The 26,987-nt window shown below is 43.0% G+C and overlaps 1 protein-coding gene across 5 annotated transcripts in view; it reads left to right on the top strand.

Annotated features, from left to right (window-relative positions):
• Positions 1–26,987, top strand: part of THADA (THADA armadillo repeat containing) — a 287,667-nt gene that overhangs the window by 136,390 nt on the left and 124,290 nt on the right. For all 5 annotated transcript variants that reach the window (XM_028514640.2, XM_036027907.1, XM_036027906.1 and 2 more), the window contains one exon: positions 21,441–21,609. In XM_028514640.2, coding sequence (XP_028370441.1) covers positions 21,441–21,609 — 169 coding nt within the window. The remainder of the gene's footprint in view (positions 1–21,440; positions 21,610–26,987) is intronic.

The following is a 26,987-nucleotide window of genomic DNA, read 5'->3' as shown; positions in this document are numbered from 1 at the left end:
CCCTCTGCATTCCACTAGACTCTTGGAAAAGGTTGTTCATGGTGCCATCTCCTCTGGTTTCTCCCCTCTCATTTGCTGCTTCTGCCACTTCACTGAAGCTGTACCTACGAAGGTGAAATAGGAGTGACCTCTAGTTACAAAAGCCACCAGATGCTGTTCAGTCCTTATCTTTTTTTTAGATCTTTCTCTGGACTTTGACACCCCAGCACACTCCCTTCTTTATGACACTCCCCTCTGTGACCTCCTGGGCCACTGCTTCTTTCTCCACTTGGAATGGCCCCTTCCTCCCGTTGTCTTCCAGATGCTGGTACCCCTCTTCGCTCTGCCCTCCACTCTTCTTGCTCACTTTGCGTGTACTTTCCCGGGTTGTTACTCACCCACACTAATGAGTCTGTTCTAGATCTGGAACTTGTACACAATCACTGAGTCAACTCTCTATTATTGGACAACTCCTTCTGCATGTCCCACAGTCACCTAAAGGTCAGCGATTTCACAATAAGCCTCCAGGAAGCTCCTCTGCACAGAGATTTAAGGCCTAGCACAGTGTCCGGCATCACATTCCACCGGACTGCTGCGGTCAGAGGACTTCTGGAAAGGAAACATATTAGAATCAGAATTCAGGGTACCCTAGAGGCCCCCCATGTCATTCATGTGCACACAATAACAAAAGAGCATGGGTTTAAAAAGCCATTGACTTTTGGGTTAAAAAGCCAGTAAGTTTGAAACGATTTGCTTCTTTTCTTATATTGACTGTCATCACTTTGAGGTAGTAAGTGGCAAGTGCTTTTCTTTGGAGATGGAAAAGGCCGAAGGAGTAAGCATACTATTTCCCCAGTTAAAAAGTAATTTATTAAGGAGTCAGGTATTGATTCATTTATTCGTGCATCTTTTGTGCTATACTGCTTCTTGGTTTCCATCTTCTTTGCCCCGATAAATGATAAAATTAGCAAATATTTACAGTTGGCTGGGCACTGTTTTAGGACTTAATACACACTAATTCATTTGATTATTGTGACAACACTTTGAGTTCTATAATGTTGTTATTCCCACTCTACAGAGAGGGAAAGTTGGGCATTAGGAAGTTTAGAGCTATGCTCTAGGTCATACTGCTAGTAAGTGATAAATCCGGTTCAGACCAGGCAGTCTGACTCCACGACCCATGTTTCTGGCCACTCCCTTAGCTACTAACGCTTAACACTACAATATGCCCTTCTAACTCACCTGCTTGTGATGCTGTAGCTGTGGAATAGGACCAGCTGGTTCTCAATGTGCCAAAATTAAGTTGCAGTTTTGAATAACAAAGATTCGGTCTTACTTTTGCTTTCTTGAGATATCTCCCCCATAGCCGCACCACCACCACCCTACCCCCCTCCCTGTGGGCCTTGCTTTGGCGGGGTCTTGTTTTCTAACCTGAAATCAGTTGAGAAGGAGGAAGAACTGGCAGTTAAGCCCAAGTGGTTGTGACAGGTTGCTAAATAAAACTGGCTCAACTGAAGTTCAGAGATTCTTGAGAAATATTGAGAATTTCTTACAAAGGAAATTTTTCTTATAATAGGAAATCATGGGTCATTGCACAGTGAAAATATATCTTGAGGCTAAGAAGCACAGAACCTTAATGAGATTGTTTGTGGGCTACTATTTCTGCATAATTTAAAAACTATTAGAAAATATACTTTCTGTCTGTCTTTACCATCTTAATTTTCCACTCTTGGAACTTCACATAATTTTAAAAATCTTCAGAGTTGTTGAAAGAAAGAAGAAAAAATAATAGTAACAAACATGCATATAAGGCTTTGAAGTTTACAAAGTACTTGCACTTACAGCTTACTTGGTCATCCTCTTTCTACTCCTGGAAAGCAAACAGAATCACAAAAATATAAATACCTGTTGAAATTTTTAACAATTGTCAGCATTTTCTTATATGGTAATCCTAACTTATTTGGAAAAAAGGCAAGTCTGAATCAGTGAAGTATTCAAGTTACTGAACATTATGAAATACACGATTTGGAGTGATCAACTTTACAGTGACTTCAGGGAACCACTCTTAGGGGTGGGTAACAAGAGCATCTGGTTGAACGTACATTAGTTGATAGTTCAACCACAAGGCCCCTGAGGCGGGTTGAAAACCCCCTTGTTTCTCAGTTTTATACTTCTCCTGTGCACAGCCCCACCTGCCGCGTTCACTGACCCTAAGTCGCCGGCCAGAACGCGCTGGGTGGAGCCCTGAAGCGGCGGGATGTGCCCCGGGGGAAGCCCTGCTCCGGGAAGGGCCTGTCCTTGGCCACCAGCTCCCGAGAGGAGGCCAGATGTCTCCCGACTTCCAGGGAGACTTCTCAGCCCCCAGGGTTGGCTCAGCCTTCATCTGAATGTTCACAGAATCAAAACTAGGTGGGCCCACATAAAGGAACTTTTTGGTCCGTTCTCTACAACACCCAGAGATGAGCAAAATGTATATTTATGTGAAGAGTGCTACTGTGTAAATAAGCCTGCTCTTTTTTGATTATTATAGTTACACAGAAAAAGGCCATCTGTTTTGGTAGAAACTATGGAAATATATCTGGGTTGCCAAGGAAAAGCTGAATTGTTACTGAAGGACATGTCGCACAGACAAGAGAATCATTTACAAAGCAGTGGGCAGAAGTATTTTCAGTGTGTTCCTTAAGCCGCCATTTTGGGTAATGGATGAGTAGTGCTGGTTTGTTTTTTTTGCTTGACTGTTTATTCAGTTTTCTTTTCCAGAAGAATTCCTTTTTTACTTGAAAAGCCAGAGTTTAAGGCACGGCTTCTTTTCAGCTTGGATGGAACGAGAAGTAAAATTTATTTAATTCTAATTATAACCTGCATACGTCTAGTGAAGAGAACTTTAAGAAATGTAATTCTTGTTTTCTAACTGAGCTTCAATGTCATATAATTAATATAATTCAATCACTTCTTACCCATTTTTTTTCTGCATGATTTAAGACATCAGAATTTAATTCACAGCCAGAATGAAAACCGGACTTAGGAGAAACTTGAAAAGACTAGCGAGGGATTTGCGTTCTGCTGCATGGTTGAACACGTCCCTAAAGTAGCAGCTTAAAATGCTGATAGAATTCCCCACTGAACTCTGGCCAGAAGAGGGGCTCCCCACCACCCTCCCCCTTGTCTGCACCCCTGTAACTGCCATGGGGGCCCTTGATAGGAATCTAGGAGGCTCCACAGGATTGCTACACAGCTGGCCAGGAGACACTAGCAATCTGTACTCTGGATTATAAACCCTAGGGTGTGGGTTTTGGAATTGGCCAGCCACTCTCTGGCTCAACCTTGGATAAATATTCCTGGGTTCTAAGTAGGGTGGGGAATTCAAAGTCCTGTTTTCCCTGAGTCCTTCCATAACCAATGCATGACATGTTGTTGTGAGGTCTGAGTGGAGTGGTCATGTTTGAAGGGGGAATAAGGGAATGCCTTCTACTACTAATTAACTTGCACTTCCCATAGCAGCCTCTTTTTCCCTTAGGAATGAAGCCACTGAGAGGGCTAGGTCCTAACCCCGCTGTGGCCATTCACCCAGACCAGCTTTACCTCTAGATGGTTACAGGAAGTGATTCGAGAGGTCTTAAACAACGCCCCTGCCCCCCCAGTTTTCTCAGATGCTGCCTCCATTTTGAGCTGAAGTTTCACAGTAGACTTTCATTCTTTAAATATATTACACGGTTTTGATTTCTAAAATGAAAATCCCACTGGGAGGTTTATCACTTTCAGTTACTATTACTAATTTATACCACCATATTAATAAGTTTAGGTTTCTTTGGTTTTGACCAAAGACAAATGGAAGACATTGGTTGGGAGATTGGGTAAGGCCAGGCCTTGGGGACAGGATTTGGAACTTGAAACACAGGCAGAAACAAGTTGTCGCTTCCACACGTGTGGCCTGGCTGAGGCCTGCAGTGACTGCCCCCACCGGAATTTGCTTGTGTGCTTTCAGTGAGAGGGGACATCTTCCTTTTCGTTGACCTCTCCCTGCTGTCCGAGAACGACGTGGAGGTCTTTTTACAGCTTTGACTCTTCCTCACCACTTGCAGATGCGATTCCATTTCCTTTCCAAGGTGCAAGTTTGTGTTTGTCCTCACCCAGGATAGTCCCGGGCCGCAGAACACAGGGAATCCTTCCAGATAAAAGCCCCTCCTGGGAAAATGCCAGACTCCTCACCGAGAAGTGAAGTTAGGGGAGTGCAGCCCCTGCCATCAATTACCTTAGTTGCTTATATCCTGTTAATTTGGGGGGGAGGGTTTCCTTGGGCAATTTCTACAGTCTGATGTTTGTGAAAATCCCAAAGGGCAGGGAATAGTAGGCTTCTTACTTTCTAAAAGGTTTAGTGGCAAGGAAGAGAATATCAGAGTTTCTGCCTTCCATCTCGAGGTAAATGGACAAATGCTTGCATTGGGCATTTCATTCTTTGCCTTAAAGCATACAAACTCTATAGTGTGTTGAATGAACTCTGACTTTGAATACTTAGCTAAGAGATTACCTGGAAGTAGAATGGCATTCATCTCTGTGAAGCCATGACTACCAACCAGTGAATGCCTGGGTATCCACACACTGAGACCAGACTCTAAAATGCCTAAAACTGCTCGGTAAATGTACTTAATGCTGAACTGTACACTAAAGAATGTGTAAGTTATGTAATGTATATTTTATCACAATATAAATAAATACCTGCTTCTTGGCAGCTCTAGTACTTTGGTCACAGCTGGAAATACCGTAGCTTTGGGCCCTATGGTCTGCTTTATTTTGAATGAGATTGCTGTTGCACGTAAGGCATCATGCATCCTTTCAGGAACCACAGGACTGGAAGCCCAGAGAACCTTAATGAATACAAGATGAAGAGGCTGTTCTGCTGCTATCCTATGGGCGTATTGGGAAATTTGGGATCAGAAAAAAGAGCTTTCTTAAAAATGATTGATTCTAAACAACTGTAAACCATATTCCACAAATGTAACAAAAGAGAGGGAATAGGGTCTCTTGGTGGCTGGAGTAGCAGCATCTGTTATTGCTCTGATTCTCAAGTAGTGGCATTGAAGCGCTCCATGACTAAAAGCAGTATTAAGTAAATTAACCTAATCTTTGGTATCTGGCAGCCATTAAGTGGCCAAACACATCTTTCTTTACCAAATTAAACTCGAGTCTGACCTTATATTTTCCTGTCAGCTTCTGTCCTCTGCCCAACCCATTTTTGCTGTGAGACTCTTGAGTGACTCAAGTGGGTCTTCCCGCTTCCCTGGCGATGGGGGCTCTTTCTGAGCACTAGACCACGGCACTTTTCACGGACCCAAGAAACTCCGCAGACCCTGCAAGCATGTTACCTTGTGAATAGCTGTCATGCGAATTGTAGGGTAGAAAAAAGAAAGTGTCAGACCAGCCTTATTCCAAAGAAGGAAACTTTTCACGTTAACTGCAAAAGCTCTGAACTTAGACCTCCAACTGAAGGACGCTTCTCTTTTCCCCTGGAAGATTCTGTGTGTGTGTGTGTGTGTGTGTGTGTGTGCGCCCTTACCTGCTTATTTCTGCCATCAGCTGAAGGTAGTTGTGACACATTCGCCATGGTTTCAGCAGTACCCTTCTCACATTTGAATTTTGTATTCCCCTTAGAAAAGGCAAGAAAATATAGGCACTTAGGAAGAGTTAAGGTAAATGTAAAATATAAAAGCTCTCCTGGAGTGAAACCAGTAAAAACAGTCTCTGACCCTAGGTAAGAAAAATTGGAATTTTTTAAGAAATGTATTCTTGTAGGAAATAGTTTGCCAGAAATAGCATGGGTGGTTAAAGCAGTCTAGTGTGAAAGGTGTGTCTTAAAAATCTCCACTTTGAAAAATAAAATTTCTTTGCTTTCTTCTTGACTAATGGTTTTGTCAGAATAATCATTTGAATAATAAATAAAATGCTTTGAAGTGTATAGGGGAGTGGAGAACTTTTCTGTGCCTTGTACGAACTGGTGAAACTGATTATAAACTAAGTGATGCCAAATTCCACCAATTTACCCAGGACCCAAATACTGGCAAATGGTGCCAAAGCTATTGAACTCTGCTGATGGAATCACAAAAATGACCGGAAATGATCTAGATTGTTTAATTTTCTTTTGAAATGTTGTATTTATTAGACCATAGCACCCAGAAGTTAAACACTATTGAATTTCACATGTAGCACTTTATTTTTAATCTTAGGTTGAAGGGTTATGTCCTTGGCATGATTGAAGAATGGCTCCTACAGTTTACACTGACCCTGTTTTTTTTTTAATTGATGGGCAAAGAAGGCAGCTAGAGAGTAAGATGATGTTGAATCAAGACTAAATTAGTTCATTGAATTCAAATGGAAGTAACGAGTGTAACTTGGAGATCTTCTCATTTCTTTTTATATATTCATGTGTGTACCTTCTGTGAAGCTTCTCTTTAGTGCTATTTAGGCTTAAAATACAGGACAAAATATCTCTTGGCCACTGAAAGTAGCAGTGGGAATTAGCAGTGCTTTTCTCCTGGTAAATGTCATATGGACACATTGGACGATGCGACTAGAATTTTTATTGACATGTTCCCCATCTTAAAATGCAGTTACCATAAAATGAATGTATTAAGCCTTAGTCACAATCCAGGTAATGTGATTCTTCTTATAATCAGTAACCTAATTAAATGCTGGAGGGCTTCAGCCATATGGTAATGTACCTTGTTTCTGAGCAAAGATAATACCACCACTGAAATTGTATACTTGTAACACTAGTATATTTTTAATTAGTGGTAGGGTATGTGTGTGTTATCAGTTTTGTTTCATCTTCAAACTTTGCACAGCAGTCTCCATTGTGCATTCATTTGAACATATTAAATAAGAGTGCACAGTTTGGTTTCTGTGTTTTCAGAATTCAGTATGGTTCAACCTGGGGATGAGTTGAAAATTATTTTTTCACTATGGAATAAGCAAGTTATCAAAATAAGCAAAAATAAAAGATATTAGGAAGCAGGTTTAATCTGCTGAAGATGGAGGAATTAATATGTTTTCCTTTGATACTCAAACGGAAAACCCTCCCGCTAACTGTAGACAGGTTCACGCGGGCTGGCCTGACGCACTTGGCGGCAGCTCGGTTGAATGGTTTGCGTGGCCAAGTGGACAAAGAATAATAAAGTTGAATTTCTTTTAATGTGTTATTGTTGTTCAGTCTTATGAATTTCTTTTAATATGTGTTATTGTTGTTCAAAATATCTGCTAGTTGGGGCACACTGGTTTTTGCAAAGGCGCTGGAGCCAGTCAGACGTGACGTTGAATCCCAGCTCTCCGTTTGCTCCCTTGGCGAGCCTGGCCGAGAAGAACATGCGGAAAACACGGGCATTGTCCTGGAGGGGAAAAAGTGCTGTTGTTCTTTAATTCTCATATGGTTAATTGTTAAGACTTAAATATTTATGGATTTGATTCTTTAAGAAAGCCCAAAGACAAGTTAATTCTGATCATAAAAGTTCAAAGGAAATAGCTACACTTGTTAATGTGAAGAAGGGAGATGGGGCACATTTTGGAGGTGGCACTGGAGGCCAAGAGGCGAAAATAAGACAGGATGTATCAGTAACTTTCTAGCTCATGTTAAAGATTATTTTTTAAAAAACTGGTGTTGAATTATAATTGATATAAAATCAACTATTCATGTAGAAAGTGTACAATTTAGTAAGTTTATATACCCATAAAACAATCACCATTGTCAAGACAGGGAATGTATCATGTTTATCACTCACAAGTTTCCTTCAGCCCCTTCATAACAATCCCACCCCCATCAACAGTCAATGGCTGTTATGAGTTTGGTCACTGTAGGTTAATTTGCATTTTTGAGACTTCATTTATCGTTGACCCTTGAACATTGCAAGGGTCAGGGAAGTTGACCCCCCACATAGTCAAAAATCTGCATATAACTTTTGACTCCCCAAAACTTAACTATGGTCCCTCAGTATCCATGGGGGATCTAGGACCCGTCTCAGATACCAAAATCCAAAGACACTCAAGTCGCTTATATAAAATGCCATAGAACAGTACATACAGTCAGCCCTCTGTGTCCATAGATTCCTAACCACAGACTGAAAACTTTAATTTTGAATTGAAAATACTGTAGTTGATCTGTGGTTGGTTGCATCTGTGTATGTGAAACTTAGGGATGTGGAGGGCCAACTGTATATTTATTGAAAAAATCCACATGTTAGTGGATGCATGTGGTTCAGCCCTGTGTCGTTCAAGGGTGAGCTGTAAATGGAAGCATGTGTTATGCATTCTGTTTTGTCTGGCTTTTTCACTCAACCTGATAATTTGGAGATTCATCCATGTTATTACTCTTATCAGTACTTCATTCCTTTCCTCTGCCAGTTAGTATTCCATCATACAGATATACCACAATGTATGTATTCACCTGTTGAAGGACATTTGTGCTGTGTCTGGTTTTGGCTGTTACAAATAAAGCTGCTAGGAATATTCATGTAGAGGTCTTTGTATGCATGTATGCTCTCATTTGTCCGGGGTAAACACCTGGGAGTGAAATGAGTGGATTGTATGGAAGATGTGCATTGAACTTTTTAAGAAACTGCCAAATTATTTTCCAAAGTGATAGTACCCTTCTATAAGGTCTGTCTGGAAGGTATCCAGCCATGTAATATTAAAAATAGAGACATTTATTAAAGAAGATACAAGGTACAAGAAACATTGTACACAGGACAATGATGCCTCAGTTCCCTTCAAAGTAGGCACCTTGGGACCTCGCACTGTTCTCCGAGTTGCCACCAGCTGCCCTGTTGTATTTTCCTGAATCTCATCAATAATCTGAAATCTCTTCCCTTTCAAAGGTGATTTTAGTTTTGGAAAAAGCCAGAAGTTGCAGGTTGGCAAATCTGGGCTGTAGGGAGGCTGAATCACCTGGGTGATTTGATGTTTCACCAAAAAACTCTGCACAAGACGTGATGCTTGAGCAGGTGTGTTGTTGTGATGAAGCTGCCAATCACCTGTTGCCCATAGCTGCAGACTTCTGAATCATCCAAATAGCTTCTGTAGAGGGATGTTCAAGCTTAATATAAAATTTAATGCAGATTTGCTACTTTGGTCAGTCATTTTGAATGCAATGGCCACACGGTACACATGTTCACTCAGCAGCCTTTACTGCCCCTACTGACTAGTAGAGTGAAGTCGTCACTGTTCATGCATGTGCATTCCAGCCTATTCTCCTTGGCTGCCAGGTTACATCGATGTCGCGCACACTGTTCTCATTATATTAACAATGGTTGGACTTTTCATGGACAGACCTCATATATTCTCACCTACAGGGGATGAACATCCCAGTGTTTCTGTATGCTGACCAGCACTTGGTATGCTCGGTCTTTTCAATTTTAGCCTTTGTAGAGAGTATGTAGTGGTATCTCATTGTGTTTTAAACTTCCCTAATGAATAACGTTGAGTATCTTTACATGTGTTTGTTTGCCATTCATATATCTTTTTGCTGAAGTGCTGGTTCAAAGTTTGACCCAGTTTTTTCATTGGGCTGTTTTCTTATCATTCAGAACATATTGTAGACACAAGTCAAAAGTGTATGCTTTTAGGCATAGAATGATTTTTTCCCTGACATGTAGAACCAGAAAAACAAATTTAAGTTGCAGCAAGGAAGAGTACAAATATACTCTTAATTAACTATAAATATAAGGAAGTACTTTTTTGACTATGACACTAACATGGACATTGGGGCAACTAAAGGAGGATGTAAAATTTTTCCTGAAGATTTTTAAAAATAGGGCTAAAAATGTCCTTCCTGGATGCTGTAGGCAGGCTGATAATGTGACTCAGTTTACCTAATTGCAGTCTTCATTTGTGAAAAGAATCTTCCCTGTGGCAGTCTATTGTTGCCCACATCTTTGCTGTTTTGTGCTATTTTTTTTTTCAAGCCAATAAAAGTTCGATTTCTTGGAATCCTCCAAAACTTTACATGTACTTTGTTTTTTAAAATTCATTCTTTCTGATTTTAGCTTGAAGTGTTCCTAGGAAACCTAAGGAGGGTGACTCAGGCCATTAATTAGCTTTAGCAAAAACAAACTGCAATCTCTGGAAAGTAATCAAATTAAAAGAAATGCTCAAATTTCTCTCATCCCGTGGTAGCACAAATCAGCGTTTTAGCTGATAGTATTGGGAAGATTCATTTACTCTCTGTAGAGGCAAAATAATTAGATTCTGGAGAAGAGGTTCTCCATGATTAAAGGCGTCGGGTTGTTTTAGCCCACGGAGCAGAAGAGTGAGGGGTGACTCAATGACAGGATTCCAGCGTCCTTAACGAAGGGTTTTCCTGTGTGCAGAAGACACTGGTCATTGTTCTCCACCTCCGGAGAGGCTCGGACTAGGGGAAATTGGCTTCCGCCATAGAAGGATTGAGTGTGGTTCCTGTTAGACATAAAACTTTTATTATCGGCATCAATATTATGAGATTAGGTGATGGAACAAGTCAAGAGAGGTCATAAAGATGTTTTAAAATCAGAAAGATAGCCATCTGCCTGGAATGTTTAAATGTCCATTGAATTATAGGATTTTGTTATTGAAGGGGACCTTAGAGATCGTTTATTCTGATCACCTTTTACAGAAGAGGATATGAAAGGACATTATGTCATTTGTCTGTGGCCACATTGCTAGATACTAGTATTTTAATTTCAGGTTGTTTTAACAGTATCCTCGCTTACGACACACCAATGGGACCATATAAGAGTTTCTGCTTCAGATTTCACTCTACCAGAATGGCCACTTAAAACTGATGATTACATATATTATTTTTCCTAAGCCCATACAGATTCCACCAACGTAATGACCTGTCTGCATCTCTTCTTGTCATTAAAAAGGTTAAAGATTCTTGGGCATTTTGAACTCGTCTCTAAATACATACTATACTCTGAAACACTGTAGATGATTTGACCCAAGGTGATCAATATTGGCAGAGGACAGCAGAGGACACTGCCACAGTCTTTGGGGAGCCTGTCCCAGTCTAATAAGGGGCACTTCATAAACCTTGGGTGGCTGGCTTTACTACAAAACCACAATCAGGTGGGCAACTTTGGGTCAGTTATTATATCCTGGTGACTTAATTTGCCTTCCTTAAAGGTAACATATTATAAAATCTTAGGTTTTAGGTTTTTTCTTTCTGTTGAATTTATTGGGGTAACACTGGTTAACAAAATTATATGGGTTTCAGGTGCACAGCTCTACAACACATCCCCTGTACACTGTATTGTGTGGTCACCGCCCAAAGTCAAGTCTCTGTCCATCGCCATCTGCCCCTCTGCACCCTCCTCCACCTTCCCCTACTCCCTCTCCCTCCAGCAGTCCCCACACTGTTGTCTGTGTCCAGGAAGTTTTTCTCTCTTTTTTTCTTTTTTGCTCTATCCCTCCACCCCACCACCCGACCCCCTCTTCCCGACAGCTGTCAGCCTGCTCTCTATCTATGAGTCTGTCTCTATTCTACTTGTTAGTTCAGTTTGTTCATTAGATTCCACATGTGAGTGAATCATGTGGTACTTGTCTTTCTCTGACTGGCTGAGTAGACCAAGTACCCATCAGTAGATGAGTGGATAAAAAAAGCTGTGGTACATTTACACAACGGAATACTACTCGGTTATAAAAAAGAGAAAGGAAAGGGGAGGGGAGGGAAAGAAGAGAGAGGGAGAGAGAGAAAGAGAAAGAGGGAGGGAGGGAGGGGAAAAAGAAAAGGAAAGAAAAAGAAAAGAAAAGAAATCTTACCCTTTGTGACAGCATGGATGGACCTGGAGAGCATTGTGCTAGGTTTTGTTTTATGAAACACTAGTTAGAGCAGTAGGAAACATATTTAAGCCACCAGTTCACTGTGTTTAGAATCTACAGATATGAGGTCTGACCATTGGAATTAGTGGGATACATTGCTTATAAAGGATTGCACAATCATTATTTCAACACAGAAATTGCACAGAGCACTTCGTGGTTACATTTTATTTGATAACTAATTGTTCTGTACATGTTCCCAGTAGATCATCTAGAGCAAAAACCTGCATATGTTTATATACTTATTTTAAAGGATTTATGCGAGCACTAAAAATGAGGCAAAATATTTGAAAGCACCTAGCACATTGCCTGACATCTAGCAGACACTCAGCAAATGTTCTTACTTTCACTTCCTTTTTCCTTCCTTGGGTTTTAACATGAGTATGGTTCAGAAATGTAACATACCATGCCAAAAGGAAGTGAATAAAATTGTTCACATTTAAAAGTGTTTACTTTAAAACTATTATTGCTGTATGTTGAGGGCTCACTTGACTCATAGGATGCTTAGACCTTACAAGACTTTAGTACCCTACCAGAAATAGTCATCTGAAAAGTCAAGTTCTGCTGGTCTAAGAAAGATTTACTCAGCACCTAATGATTTTGTTTTGGCCAGTCTTGGGCTAGATTTAGGGTGCTTTGAATGCTGGAATGAGAAATTCGTCTTTAATGCAGCAGTAGAGAGCTATCATAAGTTCTGGAACATTTGAAAGCTAAAAATAAACAAAAAAACTTTTAAAAATGAGACCCCCAAAAAGTTCCTTTCCAGACTTCCCCCTAAATATATATATATATATGGTTATATTTTCTGTATACCTTTGTGTAGTTTCTGAATCTGACCACCCCGTCCTGTGTCTGGGAACTGCAAACTGCTCAGTGGAAATGCGGAGCCCCAATCGCTAAAGGTTAATGGGGAGTGTAAGCCTAACTGAGAAGGAAATCACTCTGGGGACTTGGCCTGTGAGCCATCACCACAAGGAGACCCAACATGTTGAGGACTGTTTTTTTTTTCCCCCTGCAAGGAAGGAAGACATGCTGAGGCCAGGTATTACATTCAGCCCCTCTAAAGCATCAGTGGCTGCCTGAATGTGTTCATCTCTTGGTCTTTTGTGGAGCCAGAGCCGAAACAATGTGAGGGCTTTTGCTGCTGTGAGGGATGTGCAGCCCTTTCACTCAGTCTGCACCGGCTGCAGCCCAAGAGCCCTGAGGGCAGATCCAGAATGCTTTTCCAGCTGCCGGCGAGGAGACCAGTAGACCAGTATGTGGTTTGTTGATCCAGGGTCAGAGAGAAAACCCACAGATAGACTGGGAGGGGAACTCGTGCCAAAATTTCAAACTAAATCTAGTGGCTATTTTCATTGCTTAGGAAGTTTTATGCTGTTTATGCTAGATATTTGTATTCTTTCACTCTATAATACTCTATTATATTTGGGGTGAAGACTGAAATTAATAATTTCCTTTTAATCACTATCGTTTCCAAAGTCCTCGTAGTTATGTTGCTGTAAAGACTTTTCCATGGCTTTCCAAGTCAGAAAAGAATCACTGTTGGAGTATACCGTATTTCAGTGCTCCAGAAGGGGGGGAACGGTCTTTCCAACTGTCTAGACAATTTGGTTGGCATCTGAAAAAATCAGTTTCAAATTGTATTTGTTGCTGTCTAGGCAAAAAATGATGAAAGAATGAAATGAAATTTCAGGTGAATTATAGTTTTCATACTTCATCTCTATATTTTGATAGCAAGTAATCAGGGATTAGCCTCTAGAAATCATGCATCCTTTCATTTATTTGACGTTTGTAATTCTAAATAATTAAAGAATAATTGTAAATCTTATTCAAAGACCTTTTTAAAAGTAAGTACCGCACAGGATACCCTTCCCTGTCCCTGTTGGAAAATTCCTTCACATTTTCTCCTAACACTAAAAGAAATGGTGTGAACGCAAGCGGGCCCTGCATCCATGACCCCATGTCCCTGCCACATACGTGGCCGAGTGCTGTGTTCAGTTCTTACAGGGACAAGTAGAGGGCTGTCGAAGTGTGATGGGGGCTGATCCCAGCTCTTGGCAGCTGCCGTGTGTGGCTGGTCAGCCTGGGCAAAACCGTGGTGACTGGAAGGTGGGGTGGGGGTGATCTTACACGGACGATGCATCTTCTGTGGACTGGACTCTGGCCAGGCTGTCCCAGGTGGTTACACACTGCAGTTTTCAGGTGTTGGCATTTCTGCGTGAAAATATTTTATAAAAAGGTTTTAACGTGTTGACTGAAGTTAAATTGTAAGGAACAGTTACTGCTTTGAGCAGTGCATAGACATTTAAACTAAACATTCTACTTACACATCCGTGTGTGTGTGTGTGTGTGTATGCGTATTTTGTCCATGAAAGCTGGAAGTGTGTAGTTTTTAGCTTACCCACTGTCTACTGTTCTTATTTTCCTCTCACTACCCAAACCAAGGATTTTAAAAAACCAAACTTCAAAAGTCCTGAACCCATTACCATTCCAAGAAATATATTTGAATAAAGAAATCCATGAGCTATGCAGAGGGCAAGATTACAGTAAATGCAACTTTTAAGTGTTAGTGGTTTGAGTTGGAGGACAAGGAACAAGTAGTTAAGGTGGTGGTAGGTCCTTTGATGAACTGAAAATTGATCTCAGAAGGACAAGTAGAGAATCTGGCAGCTTTGACGGGCGCTGAGCTCACCTGAGAATGTGGAAGGACTTCGGGAATGTCACATTTATAACAAAAACATATTTAATAGTCACAGGACCTGCCAAAACATCCGCTTTTTCAAATTCACTGGTACAAACTTATTTTTTAGCCATTTCTCTCTTTTATGCATGCACACATACCCACATGTGTAAATGTTTCTTGAAGGCAAGGTTGGAAACTAGGAACAACATACTGTACGGTGAAAAGGAAAAAGAAGTCTTTGGTGAAACAGGATTAGAATTGACCGAAAATGGAATTTGTGCCCTGGGCCTGAAGAATAAAGGCAGCCGGTCTCACACTCAGTTGGCCCCAAAGAAACTCAATCTTCCTTCTCTCCTTTCCAGCTCTTTGGGGGGAGGGAGAAAGGTAGGTCTTTGTGAGCACTTGAAGCAAGGCTCTGTGTCCTCGGCCAGTTACTAAGATAGAGAGCACTAGGGAATCTGTGCATGTAGTTAAAACTTTTAAGTGTAAAAGTTATTCCACCTGCTAGGTTCAATGCTAGCTGTGATTTATTGGTCACTGACTCCTAGGCATTGTGTTTTATATGCATTGTCTCTTTTAAGTGTCGTAACAGCCCTGGGAGGTTATTACTCTTCCTTGTTTTATAGAAGATAAAACATAGGTGTTTCACTGACCTGTCCAGGGTCACACACTAGTAAGTGACAGGACTTGGATTTCAAGTTAGGTCTGCTGAATTCCAGAACACGTTCTTAACTCCTGTCCCATGGGCTGCATTATTCAGAAGTACAGAGAGACCCTGTTTCTGCTGTCAAGATTTGGTCTAGCCCCATGATACCTGAGGGAAGGCAAATGAGATGGGCCCCCTGCTCTGGCAGATCTAAATATGCAATCACAGTGACAGGGTTTGGGAAAGAAAGTAATTGACTCTGATCAGAGGAGGTGCAGTAAGATATTGCCGAAGGAGTGATAACCCAAGCAGAGTTCAGAGGATGAAGAAGAGTTCCCCACATATGCAAGGGAGGAAGGACACTCATCCAGCAGCGGTGAATTGCAACGTGCAGGGCACTAAGGATGAAATAACAGTTGGTGTGACAAAACACGTACAGAAAGATTTTTAATTTTAATAGTACAACATGAAGCCCCAGCCCACTCCTTCTCACCCTGCCTTCAGGGATTCCCTGCAAGGTAAGGTGGTCTCAGCTTTTAAGATGGGCATCTCCCAAGAGCAGACAGCCGTGCCCTGTGAGGAGCAGACCACAGTGGCAGGGCATGGGTGAGCGAATTCAGTGAGGGGCTTCGGTGGAGGTCAGACGGCTTCTGCAGACTCAGGCCAGCTCCCAAGATGCTAACCCCTTGGTCAAGCAGGGGCATCTAGGAAAGTGGATAATCATTTTCATTGGCAGCAGAAGTTTGGGAGCTTCTGTTTTGTATACAGTTCAGCTTGGCCTCTGGGAAGTGAGGATCAGGCTGGAGCTGGGTCTGGGAGTGGACAGGAAGAGAGGGAGCATGAATTATGTCTCGGAGGGAGAGTGGAGGGAGTTCTTGGTTGGATCCTAAAGCCGTTCTGAGACTTTTCTGAAGACTGTCACTCCAGCTCTTGTGAAATGAGTGACCCACTCAAGGCTAACAAACCTTATGGAGCCCTCAGCTCAAAAATACATCCCCCACCCTGCCTAGAAATGGTCTCTCAGCCACTCTGCCTTGTCGTGAGGATTAAATGCTCCACTACGTGCAAAGCTTTTAATAACAAAGTCTGGCCCTCTCTGGATGTTACTAAGTAAGTGTTACTTACAATCAGCATCATCTTTATTGCTGTCCTTCACATTCGACCAATTAGAGATGGGTCAGTTCTGGAAGACGTTGATACCTTTGTGTGATATGGTTGAACAGGTTATTTTAGAAACATTGTTTTTCCAAGGCTCTGAGGATTCTGAGGCAACCGTATTGTAGTCTTAGAAAGATTGAACTTTGCAGGTAAACACACCCTAATTATAACGCGGGCTCTGCCACTTGCTGGTTTATATTGGGAAACTTCACTTTCCTCATCTTAAAATGGGATGATGATAATGACTGTGTCATGAAGACTTAGTGAAGTAAGTAAAATAGTGTCTAAAGTAGGTAGCCAGTCCTGGAACACATTTCATAAACTTCAGTTCCCTTCCTTCTGTCTGGATGCCCTGAGGAGCAGTTTGGGTTTGTGTAGGAACAGGCGCAGGCCTGAGGAGGACACCTTTTTCTTGCCAAACTCGATGTTCTTTCTGTGTGACCCCACTTAGTCAGTGTTGCGCCATGACCTCCCAGACTGCCCACCCCCCTCCCTTGGCGTCCCCACCTCAGTTCCCCTACAGCAGCTGGTGTCTACTTCTCATGACCCTACAAGGCCCTGACTCCACCCCCCCCCCCCCACCCCCGCCCGGGCTGTAGGCTCCCTGTGGCCTGGGCCATGGTTCTCGTGTGTTCAACCCTGTGTGTGCTTGTGCCGGCCCTCCATGCCTGACCTGTAAGAATAGGTGAGCAGAGCCGATCTTGGTGGTACCTAGCCACTTACCCATGAAACATTTCAGGAAAGCTGGAACAGATTCTGAGGGCAAATGTAAGAGGGAAGCACCTAGAAAAAAGCTCAGCCAGCACTCTGTGAAACTGGCTGGAGCGGGGGATGGTCTCAGAAGAGAGGTCTGTCCCTGCTCAGAATACTGTATTCTGAGCTCTCCAGGATCTTCAGGTTCCCGAAATCCAAAAGTATGTGTCACCCTCACTTGAAATTCCTTTCTCTTCTCCAGAAAGCCCTTCTAGCTGTCCTTCCTGCTCTTTTCCTTTGTGCCACTCCCCACCCACACACCTCTCCATGGGCACTACTGATTCCTGACCACGAGGTGACCATGAATAGTGCCACGGGCACTACTGATTCGTGACCCTGAGGTGAGCGGTCCGGCTCCCCCTCCCAGCCGGTGGTGGCCTGTGAGCAGTGGCCTCGTTCTCCTTCTCCCTTTCTCGGAGGCAGAGCGTGGAACCACCAGTCACACTGTGCGCGAAGGAGCCACTGGATTCCCGACCTGGGCCGGGGAAGTGCCGCCCCAGGGGGTTGGGCTGTGCGGCACGAACCTCCTAGTACTGTGTGGGAAATTGTGTGTGTGTCCATAAATCCACTTCTCTTGTGAGCGAGCCCACAGTTTACATTATTAGATTCTGAAATGTTTTCATGATCCTGCAAACGTTTTTTAAAAATCCAACGGACTCATTTAGAGATTTTCCACATACTTGTAAATTAAAGCTTGCATTTTTATTGGCCGGGAGATATTTTTACGCTCCCTCGGTTTCCAGGTGTGAGCTGCCGCTTGCAGTAGCCCCCGAGCTTCACCCCGGCAGTGGTGGTTCTGCGCGGATGCTGCTGCAGACGCATCCTGGAGGGCCCCACCCCCAGCCTTCCAGAGCTTTGTTTTATTTTTTGTCTGTTAGTTTAGGTTTTTAGTGTCCTCGAGTCCTGCGGGAACGTTGCAGAGTAAAGAGCTAATGGATATGCAGGCATTTTGTAAGTCACCAAGGGCTGTGCAACTGCGGGTGCAAGTATTGCTATTACAGACGTCATTTCTCATGTTACACGGTGCCAAGGACACAGTAGGGAAATGTGTGATTAACTGACATGGAAAGGGTTTATCGGAGTGAGGGAGTAGAGGTGTAAAGACCGAGTGTCTGCATGCCCTGCAGTCCTGCGGAGGACCTGGCGTTCAGGCCTAGCACACGGCTGGGGCTTCTGCGGAAATGGTTTTCAAACGATGGTCCAAGTAGAGGTGACTTCAAGATTCCAAGTCCGTTTGCTTTACTTCCCAGAAGACATCGAAACTTCGAGAAATAGAGGCTGCTCCATTTCTTTTCAGCAGGGCTTCAGATTCCCCTCACCACTTTCGGTGGAGGGGAAATAGAAATCTCCTCGTCTTCAGATCGTGAGTTTGTTGTCCTCTCTTAGACTGAGCGGGGTGATCACTTCATCAGGTGTATAAATGTCTAGTCGCTATATTGTACACCTGAAACTAATTAGTGCTGTATGTCAACTATAACTGGAAAATAACTTTTTAAAAAATGGTGCAGCATTCACACCACAGTCTAGATTACCCTGCTTGGGCCACTGTGGAGGCCTGCGGCTTCTAGACTCTGCCGATCCCGTGCTGGATACTAGACACAGGCACAGCCCCCTCGAGAGACTTCCCAGTTAGACACGACGGCAGAGCACAGGGAGCGGGGGTGGGTAGGTGAGTGCCGCCACTCCCGGCTCCGCTGAGGCCCAGGGACATTACTCTGACTTGTCCGAGCCACAGAACTCAGTGCCCAGCGCAGGATAAACCCAGGTGCTCCGATTTTCCGTCGTGACAGCCACTGGCTTCTGTGTTCTTGAAGGGCATCTCTGCTTGATTTTGGTGTGTTTACTGAATCAAATTCGAAGACTCTATCTAGGGAAAAACAGAGTTTCATTTCAAACATATGCCACTTAGGGCTGGAAAGACCGTGTTTGCACCCCCTCACACTGCAGGCCACTGTGTGTCTGGAGAGAAGCTGAGTCTCCTCGGACCCCTCCCTGCCTGTCATAGCCGACAAAACAGTAACCTGGAAATGTTTTTTTCTGTGTGTGTGTGTGTGTGTGTGTGTGTACTATAATCTGTCCTTCCATTTAAACAATTTGCAATAGAGGGGAGTTTGAAATTACATTTAATCATTGCTTTATAATGAATGTTACTTAATTAAATATTACTTTAAAATAGGCTTCCTCTCTTTTTCTGTAATTGCATTACTTTTTTGTGGGGAGGTTTTGTTTTCCTCTTTAACCTGATTGTGTGCATTTGGAAAGTACCCTAGTCCAGGGCATCCAAAAGCAGAAAATTCTGGCTCTTTTCCCGCTTTCCATTCTTTTTTCTGTACGGGTGCCAGATTCCTCTGGGAAATCATCATTTGTAAAAGGTCAGGAGTAAAAGGAGGGGCATTCTTCAGTGTACAGTTACTACTAATTAGAAACTAAACATCTGTAACCATGTCAGAGTTATTTGTATTTGAAAAGAAACATTTATACACAAGAGCCCTTTCGGTAACATAAAACACACTCTAACACAAAATGTGTGTATTGGAGGAGTGGGGGACAGACAGAAGGGAAAGCTTTCGACAAATGGCTGTGCTGAGTGAGGTCATTGGCTAATTAAATCTCAAAGCATTTTCAGAGTATTTTCTTTTCTCCGTCAAATGAAGTTTTCTCACTCACCCCCTCTAGCTTCCCATGGGCCAAAGCAAACATTTTACTGCATTTGCCAATTACAGATTAAACATTTAATCATTTTAAAGTGAGAAAGTTGGGTGAGTTGGCAGAACCTAGTCGAAGACCATTGGGAAATCTCTAGCTACCTATGGTACCCTTAGGTCTCGGTGTCTTCCCATGATATAATGGAAGGTGAGTCCTTCCCCATCCTGAAGGTGCATGCTGATGGACCCACCTCAAGGACCTACACTTTTAGCAGGGGAAAGGACACAATGTTTTGACTTACCCGGTATCTCTTTCTCCTCTTTCCCTACTTCCTTCTCCTACCCTACTCCCTGTGGTGAAATTCGGCTGGGATCATTCCATTTGTACAGAAATTGTATCTGTAGTTCTATTGTCATGCTAAGAGCAATGCTGGCGATACCTCTGGGGGCTTTGAAACGCTCCGGCCATGAGACTGTGTTCCTCCGCGCGCCGAGCCTGCATGACTACGTGGGCCTACTGGCTCGGGTTTTACCAGTGATTCCTTCTTGGAATACTGATACTGATTGATTTTGAGAGAACAAAAGCAAACAAACACAACAAGAACCCATCTCTTTGTCCTAAAGAGTCTGCTGACTTCTACCATCCTTGTCGTGGCATCCAGGACATTTCTGTAGGTTGAGTGGGTTACTTTATTAATTCGATGAAGGATCATGAAGTCTTGAGCGTTCTAATTGAGAACTTACTTAAGCCAGGACTTACCACATTGGGCTTTCCTCTCAAATAATACCATCTGTGGAGGCTCTTGGGTACACAGCTTCCGAAAAATTGTTGTGGGCTCCCGGGGCCCTCGGATGGTGAACTGCCTTTCCAGTGACCTTTGTAGACTATCAGAACACCACTTGTCCATGAATCTTAACTCATTTAAGAACTGGCAGCTTCTGGTCAAGTTCTTTGGGTGTGAGTTAGCCCAGAGACAGGGACTTGGTGCCTTGAGGGTCTACCTTTTGTTCTCTCGACAAGTTCAGATCCCGTAGTCTGCCACCTGGCACTCCCTAGTCTGGTATGACCCACTCCTCAGCCGTAAGATCCACTGTGCCTCAAGAGCCTCTACTTTACCCGGACACACCTGCCTCTACCTTGAGCATCTGCCCTTGCGTTGTACGACTGCCCCTCCTTGACACGACGGCCTTGTTTCTTTCGGGGCACTTAGACTACGCCGGCTTTCCGCAGTGCCGCCTTCTCAGGACCGCAGCTTTGCCCTCCCGTAGCCGGAACGTCAAGACTACTTGCTTACCATGCTCCCAGTGCTGTCTCGTGATTTTGGTCATTCTGTCCAGTGTACTCCTCCTCTCGCCTGCCAGAGCATAGGCTCCTCAAAGACAGCAGTGACTGTCCAACTTCTCGTGTCACTCGTCACGGTGCCTCTCTTCACTGAGTGTCCTATCAATGGTCATTTGCCTGTTGAGGAGTAAGCCATTTTTGCCTAGTAGCTTATTGCCAAAGCCACTCTTCATTTATTCCTGTGGTAGAGTCATCGCTGATAATGATATTTATAAGAAAAGCAAAGTCACCTGTAGAATTAACACCCTCACACACACACATCATTTGGAATAAAAAGTTACTCTCCTATTCTCTCAGCCTTGATGTCCCAGCTGGAGCTAGAGAGATCACAGCAGACCCACAGGCACGGGTGCGGAAGTGAGTACTGAATGGTCTTGTGTTTCTTTTTTTTCTTAGATGTGGTAACTCACCTGTCTACCGCTCCCGTGAAATGGCGGCCCGTGCCTTGGTCCCATTTGTGATGATGGACGAAATCCCTGATACCATCCGAACTCTGCTGGCCAAACTCCCCAACTGCACTGACCAGCATTTCCGGCAAAACCATATTCATGGGACACTTCTCCAGGTGAGTACAGTTCCTTTGTGTGACTTGTCAGACACCACAGGATGGGCCTTGGCACCTCATGTGCTGTTAGCAGGTGCAGATTTGTTGCATAGGCTTTTAACTTTAGCCATAAAACTTTTTTCTGTTGCTGAAAAAACAGGTATTTCCTAGCTGCATTTTTTTTTCATTACAATTGTAAATACGGTGTCACGCTATGATTCTGCCAGATTACTTGTTGCATTAAATCCTGTTTTCTACATCATGCTTTCCCGTTTGGACTCACCTCTCTGAACCAGGTAAAATTGTCTTTTCCGTCAAGTATGCTTACAGAAAAATCTAAGCCCCTCCTCATTCAGGGTGAAGTTGTGAGCATTCCTTGAAAGAGAGATTAGCCCAAGGAGCACCAGGAGAGTTATCCACATCAAGGAGAGCTTGTCCTGTAGCGTGACACCGTGGTACATGGAAACGTCAAACCCTGCTCTCCTGTTTTCTCTGAGCTGCAAAGGAGACTTTTTATTTTGAATAAATAGCCTTCTTATTGAAACATCTTTTTAAACCCTAACTGTAACCTTGGGTTTAGGTGGTATGGGTTAGAATATCAGAGGTTCATGTGGTCTGCTGTGGTCACTCACTGTGGGCCAAGGCTGGAGGTGAGATTTAAATATTAGGTCATGTTTCTGATTTGTCAGCAGAGTTGAGAGATGGCCTTGAGATTCCAATATATGTTATAAGCTTGAGGTCTATACCACTGACATTTGAGGTTATCTGCCATGCACTACCTGCACATCTGGGTCTTCATTTTTGAAATGAGGTTAATAGTGGTGTACAAGGTCTGTTCAGAAAGTATCCAGCTGTGTGGTATGAAAAATAGAGATATTTATTGAAGAACATACAAGATACAAGAAACATTGTACACAGGACAATGATGCCTCAGTCCCCTTCAAAGTAGGCACCTTGGGACTTCACACAGTTCTTCCAGTCACCATCAGCTGCCCCATCATATTTTCCTGAATCTCATTGACAGTCTGAAATCTCTTCCCTTTTAAAGGTGATTTTAGTTTTGGGGAAAGCCAGAAGTCACAGGGCATCAAATCTGGGCTGTACAGGGTCTGAGACATCTGGGTGATCTGATGTTTTGCCGAAAAACTCCACATGAGATGGGATGCACAAGTGGGCACGTTGTCATGATGAAGTTGCTAATCACCAGCTGCCCATAGCTGCAGATTTCTGCATCATTCAAATAGTTTCCGTGGAGGAATGTTCAAGCTTAACACAAAATCTGATGCAGATTCGTTGCTGTACTCCATCATTTTGAATGTGACGGCCACACAGTACACATGCCCACTCAATGGCATCTACTGCCCCCACTGCCTAATACAGTGAAGTCATCATTGTTCACACATGCATGTTCCAGTCCAATCTCCTTGGCTGCCAGGTTACATCGATGTGGTGCAAACTGTTCCCTTCATATTTTTGACTTTTTCCAGACAGACCTTGTATACCTCATAGAGATTTGGTGAAGACTGAATGAATTAATGCATATAAAGTGCTTAGAATTCTTAGTATAGTATCTGGTACATAGTAGATATAGAGATAAAGATAGATATTATTGTTATTATTATGGTAGTTTTAATGAACCTGTATTATAATGAAAACTAACTGATTCCCTCTAGGTGAGAATGTAAGAACTATGTTCTTGCTTTCCTTCCTTAGTTGCTTTATGTTTTCAACAATTACCTACAAAATGCTTCTTTTTTAAAAAAAAGATTTTATTTATTTATTTTTAGAATGAGGGGAAGAGAGGAAGAGAAACATCACTGTGTGGTTGCCTGCCGCATGCCCCCTACTGGGGACCTAGCCTGCATCCCAGGCTTGTGCCCTGACTGGGAATCGAACCAGTGACCCTTTGGTTCACAGACTGGCACTCAGTCCACTGAGCCACACCAGCCAGGGCTGAATACTTCTTGCATACTACTGTATCACAGTCAAAACAGTGCCAAGACAGTTCTTGTATTGAAGGAGTCAAGGACAAGGAAAGACCAATAAATGGGTAATCACCATGTATTGATGTTGAATAGTGTGTTGAGTGCTAGGGGAGCCCATAGCAAGGCCACCTGACTGGTCTTAGGGAAGTCAGGGGAAGCTTCCCCCAAAAAGTGACATCTAAGCAGAGGGCAGAAGAAGTTAGTCAAGTGAAGGGGGGGAAGGAGTCTCCCAGGCAGACAGAGCAACACGTAAAAAGGCTCCGAGCAGGTGAGAAGCCAGCCCATCTGGGAACCGCCCATTTATGTGGGGACTGAAGTTCTAGGTTGGCAGATCTCGAACTCTTCTCAGGACCTCTCTACCCTGTTAGAGGTTATTGAGGATCCCAAAGAGCTTTTGTCTATCGATATTTAATTAGAAACTAAAACAGAAACTCTTCAAGCACAAGATTTCACAAGCACACATTCCATTAGTCACCAGAGAGATGTTGTCATCACGCACCTGTTGCCTCCGGCAAACTCCACTGCACACTTGTGAGAGAACGAGAATAGAAGAGGAAAGTAATGTCTTTGTACCATTTTGAAAAATGTTGAGTCTTGCAGACCTCCTAAAAAGATGGTACGACACCCGAGGCTCCCAGACCAGACCCTCTGGTCTACGTTATATACATTGTGAAACTTGGGTGTGCTTTCTTCAGTACAGACTCTTAGGCACTCATTGCCCTTGGTTTTTTCACCCTATCTTGTGATAAAAATGGAACCCTGAGGCCCATACAAGTTAGGTCTCTTGATTCTATTAGGCTGCTGCTGCTGCTTTGAAGGGAAGGGGCTGGCAGTAATGAGTAATGCAGAACAGGATTTTCAAAGATTCATTAGATTATACAGCCGACTTAGAAGGAAGGTTCCGATTGCTAAGGAGGGAATCCGCCTTCAGATTTTCTTTACTGAGGATCCACTCTTGGCTGCACTTGTCAGAAGTGGTGAGGTTGGAATTGCTTCTTTGGCTTTTTCACCAGTTACACAAAGGGGCCTCCCAGCCGAGTTTCCCACGCGCACCACTAGCAGGCCTGGCTTGGGTTTCACCAGTCTGCCCACCAACAAAACACAGTCATTTGCTCTGTGTCTGGGCTGCCTTTGATACCCTCAAATTTACTTGTTTCTGCTCCATAACATGTGGAACAGCATGAGAAGGTAAAAACCCTGTGACTCTGGGTGCTTGTGGCTGTTGCTCTTGTCCTTGAGTATTGGAGACATAAAGGGCTTCTTGGAAAAAAAAAACACTGAGTGTTGGGTATTGTATTCATGTTTGTCAAACAGATTCCTGTCTTTACCAAGAGTGGTTTATACTCTGGTTGAGAAAAGAAAGTCAAAGGCATATGACTTTGCTTTTTTGGGAGGTCCTCAAAAAAATGTCCATTTGGGTGCCTCAACTGTGTTGTAATAGACTGGTCTTCTTTATGGGGCAAGCATAAGGGGTTAAGATGGGGAGAGCTCTTTTTCTCTGTCCCGTCTACAGCCTACAGATTCCTTCTCTGCATAAAGCTGCCTTTGAAAATCAGTGAAAGGCCTGCACCTGGAAAAGAGATGTTGGGGATTGAAGGGATGATAATCTCCATGGGACTTTCAGAGCCAGCTAAGTAAATATAAAATTGTTGTTTTTTCAAAAGCAGGAAATCATTTTGTAATCAGAAAACAAATTCTTTCACAGAACATTTTCTTGAATTATACATTTTGACTTCTTTGAAAAATGTTTACATAAATATATCAAACCTCAGAAGTATTTTTATAAGTATACCTTAAAAGCGAGAAATATGCTGATCTCTGAAATGTTCTGGTACTGCGGAAGAAAGATTCAAATTATAGGACATGCAAAAAAATCAAAACACATGGGATTCATTTCTTAATCATTTTAAAAACCAGAGGTTCCTAATTGCCATGTTGGAGGGGACTGGAAGCAACGCACATGAGAGGAGGTGAGATTAGGCAGCAGGTCTGCAAGAGCCGGCGGTAAATGACATTAACCCTCCATAAAGGCTAGATAAGAGCCGTGGACATTACCTCATTTGGGAACAACACTGGCAGGGCTACCCTGTCTTTTAAATAGAATTAACCGTCTGTTTTTGTTGCCAAAATTCTGCATGTTGGGGACTTAAGATTATTACTAGGTGACTTACCAGTCCTGAGAAATCACACTGGAGTCCAAAAACGTTCTTTTTTATTGAGGAAGAGTTTGGCCAGCAATCAAGAGGAAAGATTTATTCTGATTCTTGGGGACTTAACACACCTTTTGGTGTTTTTCATAAGGAAATATATATACCATTTGAAGTAAAAGTTGGAATTTTGAGGGTTTTTTTTTTCGTTTCCTGTCTATTTTGGTTATTTTTCCGATGGTATAACAAAAAGGTGACCTCTGCTCTCTCTTTAATGAAGCTCTTTCATATGGGTAAGTACAGTGGGCAGTTGAGGCAACTTAGCTGCCGAGAAAGCAGGAAAACCACTTTTGCATTTTATCTGAACATTCTAGGCAAAGGTGTTCCTTTTCCTTCAGTTAATGAAACTAGTTACCACAGTTTTCCACATCCCTTTGTTGGGATTAAACATTCTTAGTTTTTACCAGTGGAATCATTGAACACTTTTTCAACTCTTCCACTCCCCAAATTTGGAGCCTTGATTCCTGCACTTTGAGCATTCCGAGTGAGAATGGTCCCACCCCCGGCAGGGGGCTGAGCAGCAGCTCTGCATACTTGGGCTGACATGAAATATTAGCCAGGGATGGACTCCAGACAGCCCAGGCCCACGCACCAGGAAAGTTTGCCATAAGAGAAGAAAAATGAACCTTTTGAGCACCTCCTGCGTTCCACGTGAATTGCATATGTGATTTCGCTAATACTTTCCGCAACCCAGCAAAGTGGGTGCTGCTCCTGCCACACACGGCCCCCTCCCCCCAATGCCCCACACCAGTTTCCGAGGAAAAAATTGAGATAAGCCTGCGGCGAGACTGACTTGCGTAAAGTCACAGAGGTAGCCAAGGTCAAGATAAAATATTTAAACTCTGAAGCCTGTGCTCATTTTCTCTTTAAAACAAGCTGCTTCTCTGATCGTTGATGTGAATACAACTTTTTCTGCCTAAGGAAACCAAACCAAGAATCTGCCTTCAGTCTGTTTTTACTTCCTTGTCACTCCATTGGTCTCCTTAAATCTAATTGGATATGACACTGCAACATTGGAAACAAAGTCCATCAGTGTTACGAAGAGGGACAGAAGAAGTCAGTGATACCCAGAGAAGCTACAACTGCTAAAAGACGTTTAAAAGTACTCACCGTACCTTCTCTCTCTCTGCTCATCTCTTTCTCATCACTTCTCTTCAGGCCCCCATTTAATGCTCCTAACCTAGAAATATAGAATCCTCCCTTGAGA

This window comes from Phyllostomus discolor, chromosome 6 (genome assembly GCF_004126475.2).
Source record: "Phyllostomus discolor isolate MPI-MPIP mPhyDis1 chromosome 6, mPhyDis1.pri.v3, whole genome shotgun sequence".
NCBI lineage: Eukaryota > Metazoa > Chordata > Mammalia > Chiroptera > Phyllostomidae > Phyllostomus > Phyllostomus discolor.
This window is presented reverse-complemented; position numbering and strand designations above follow the sequence as displayed.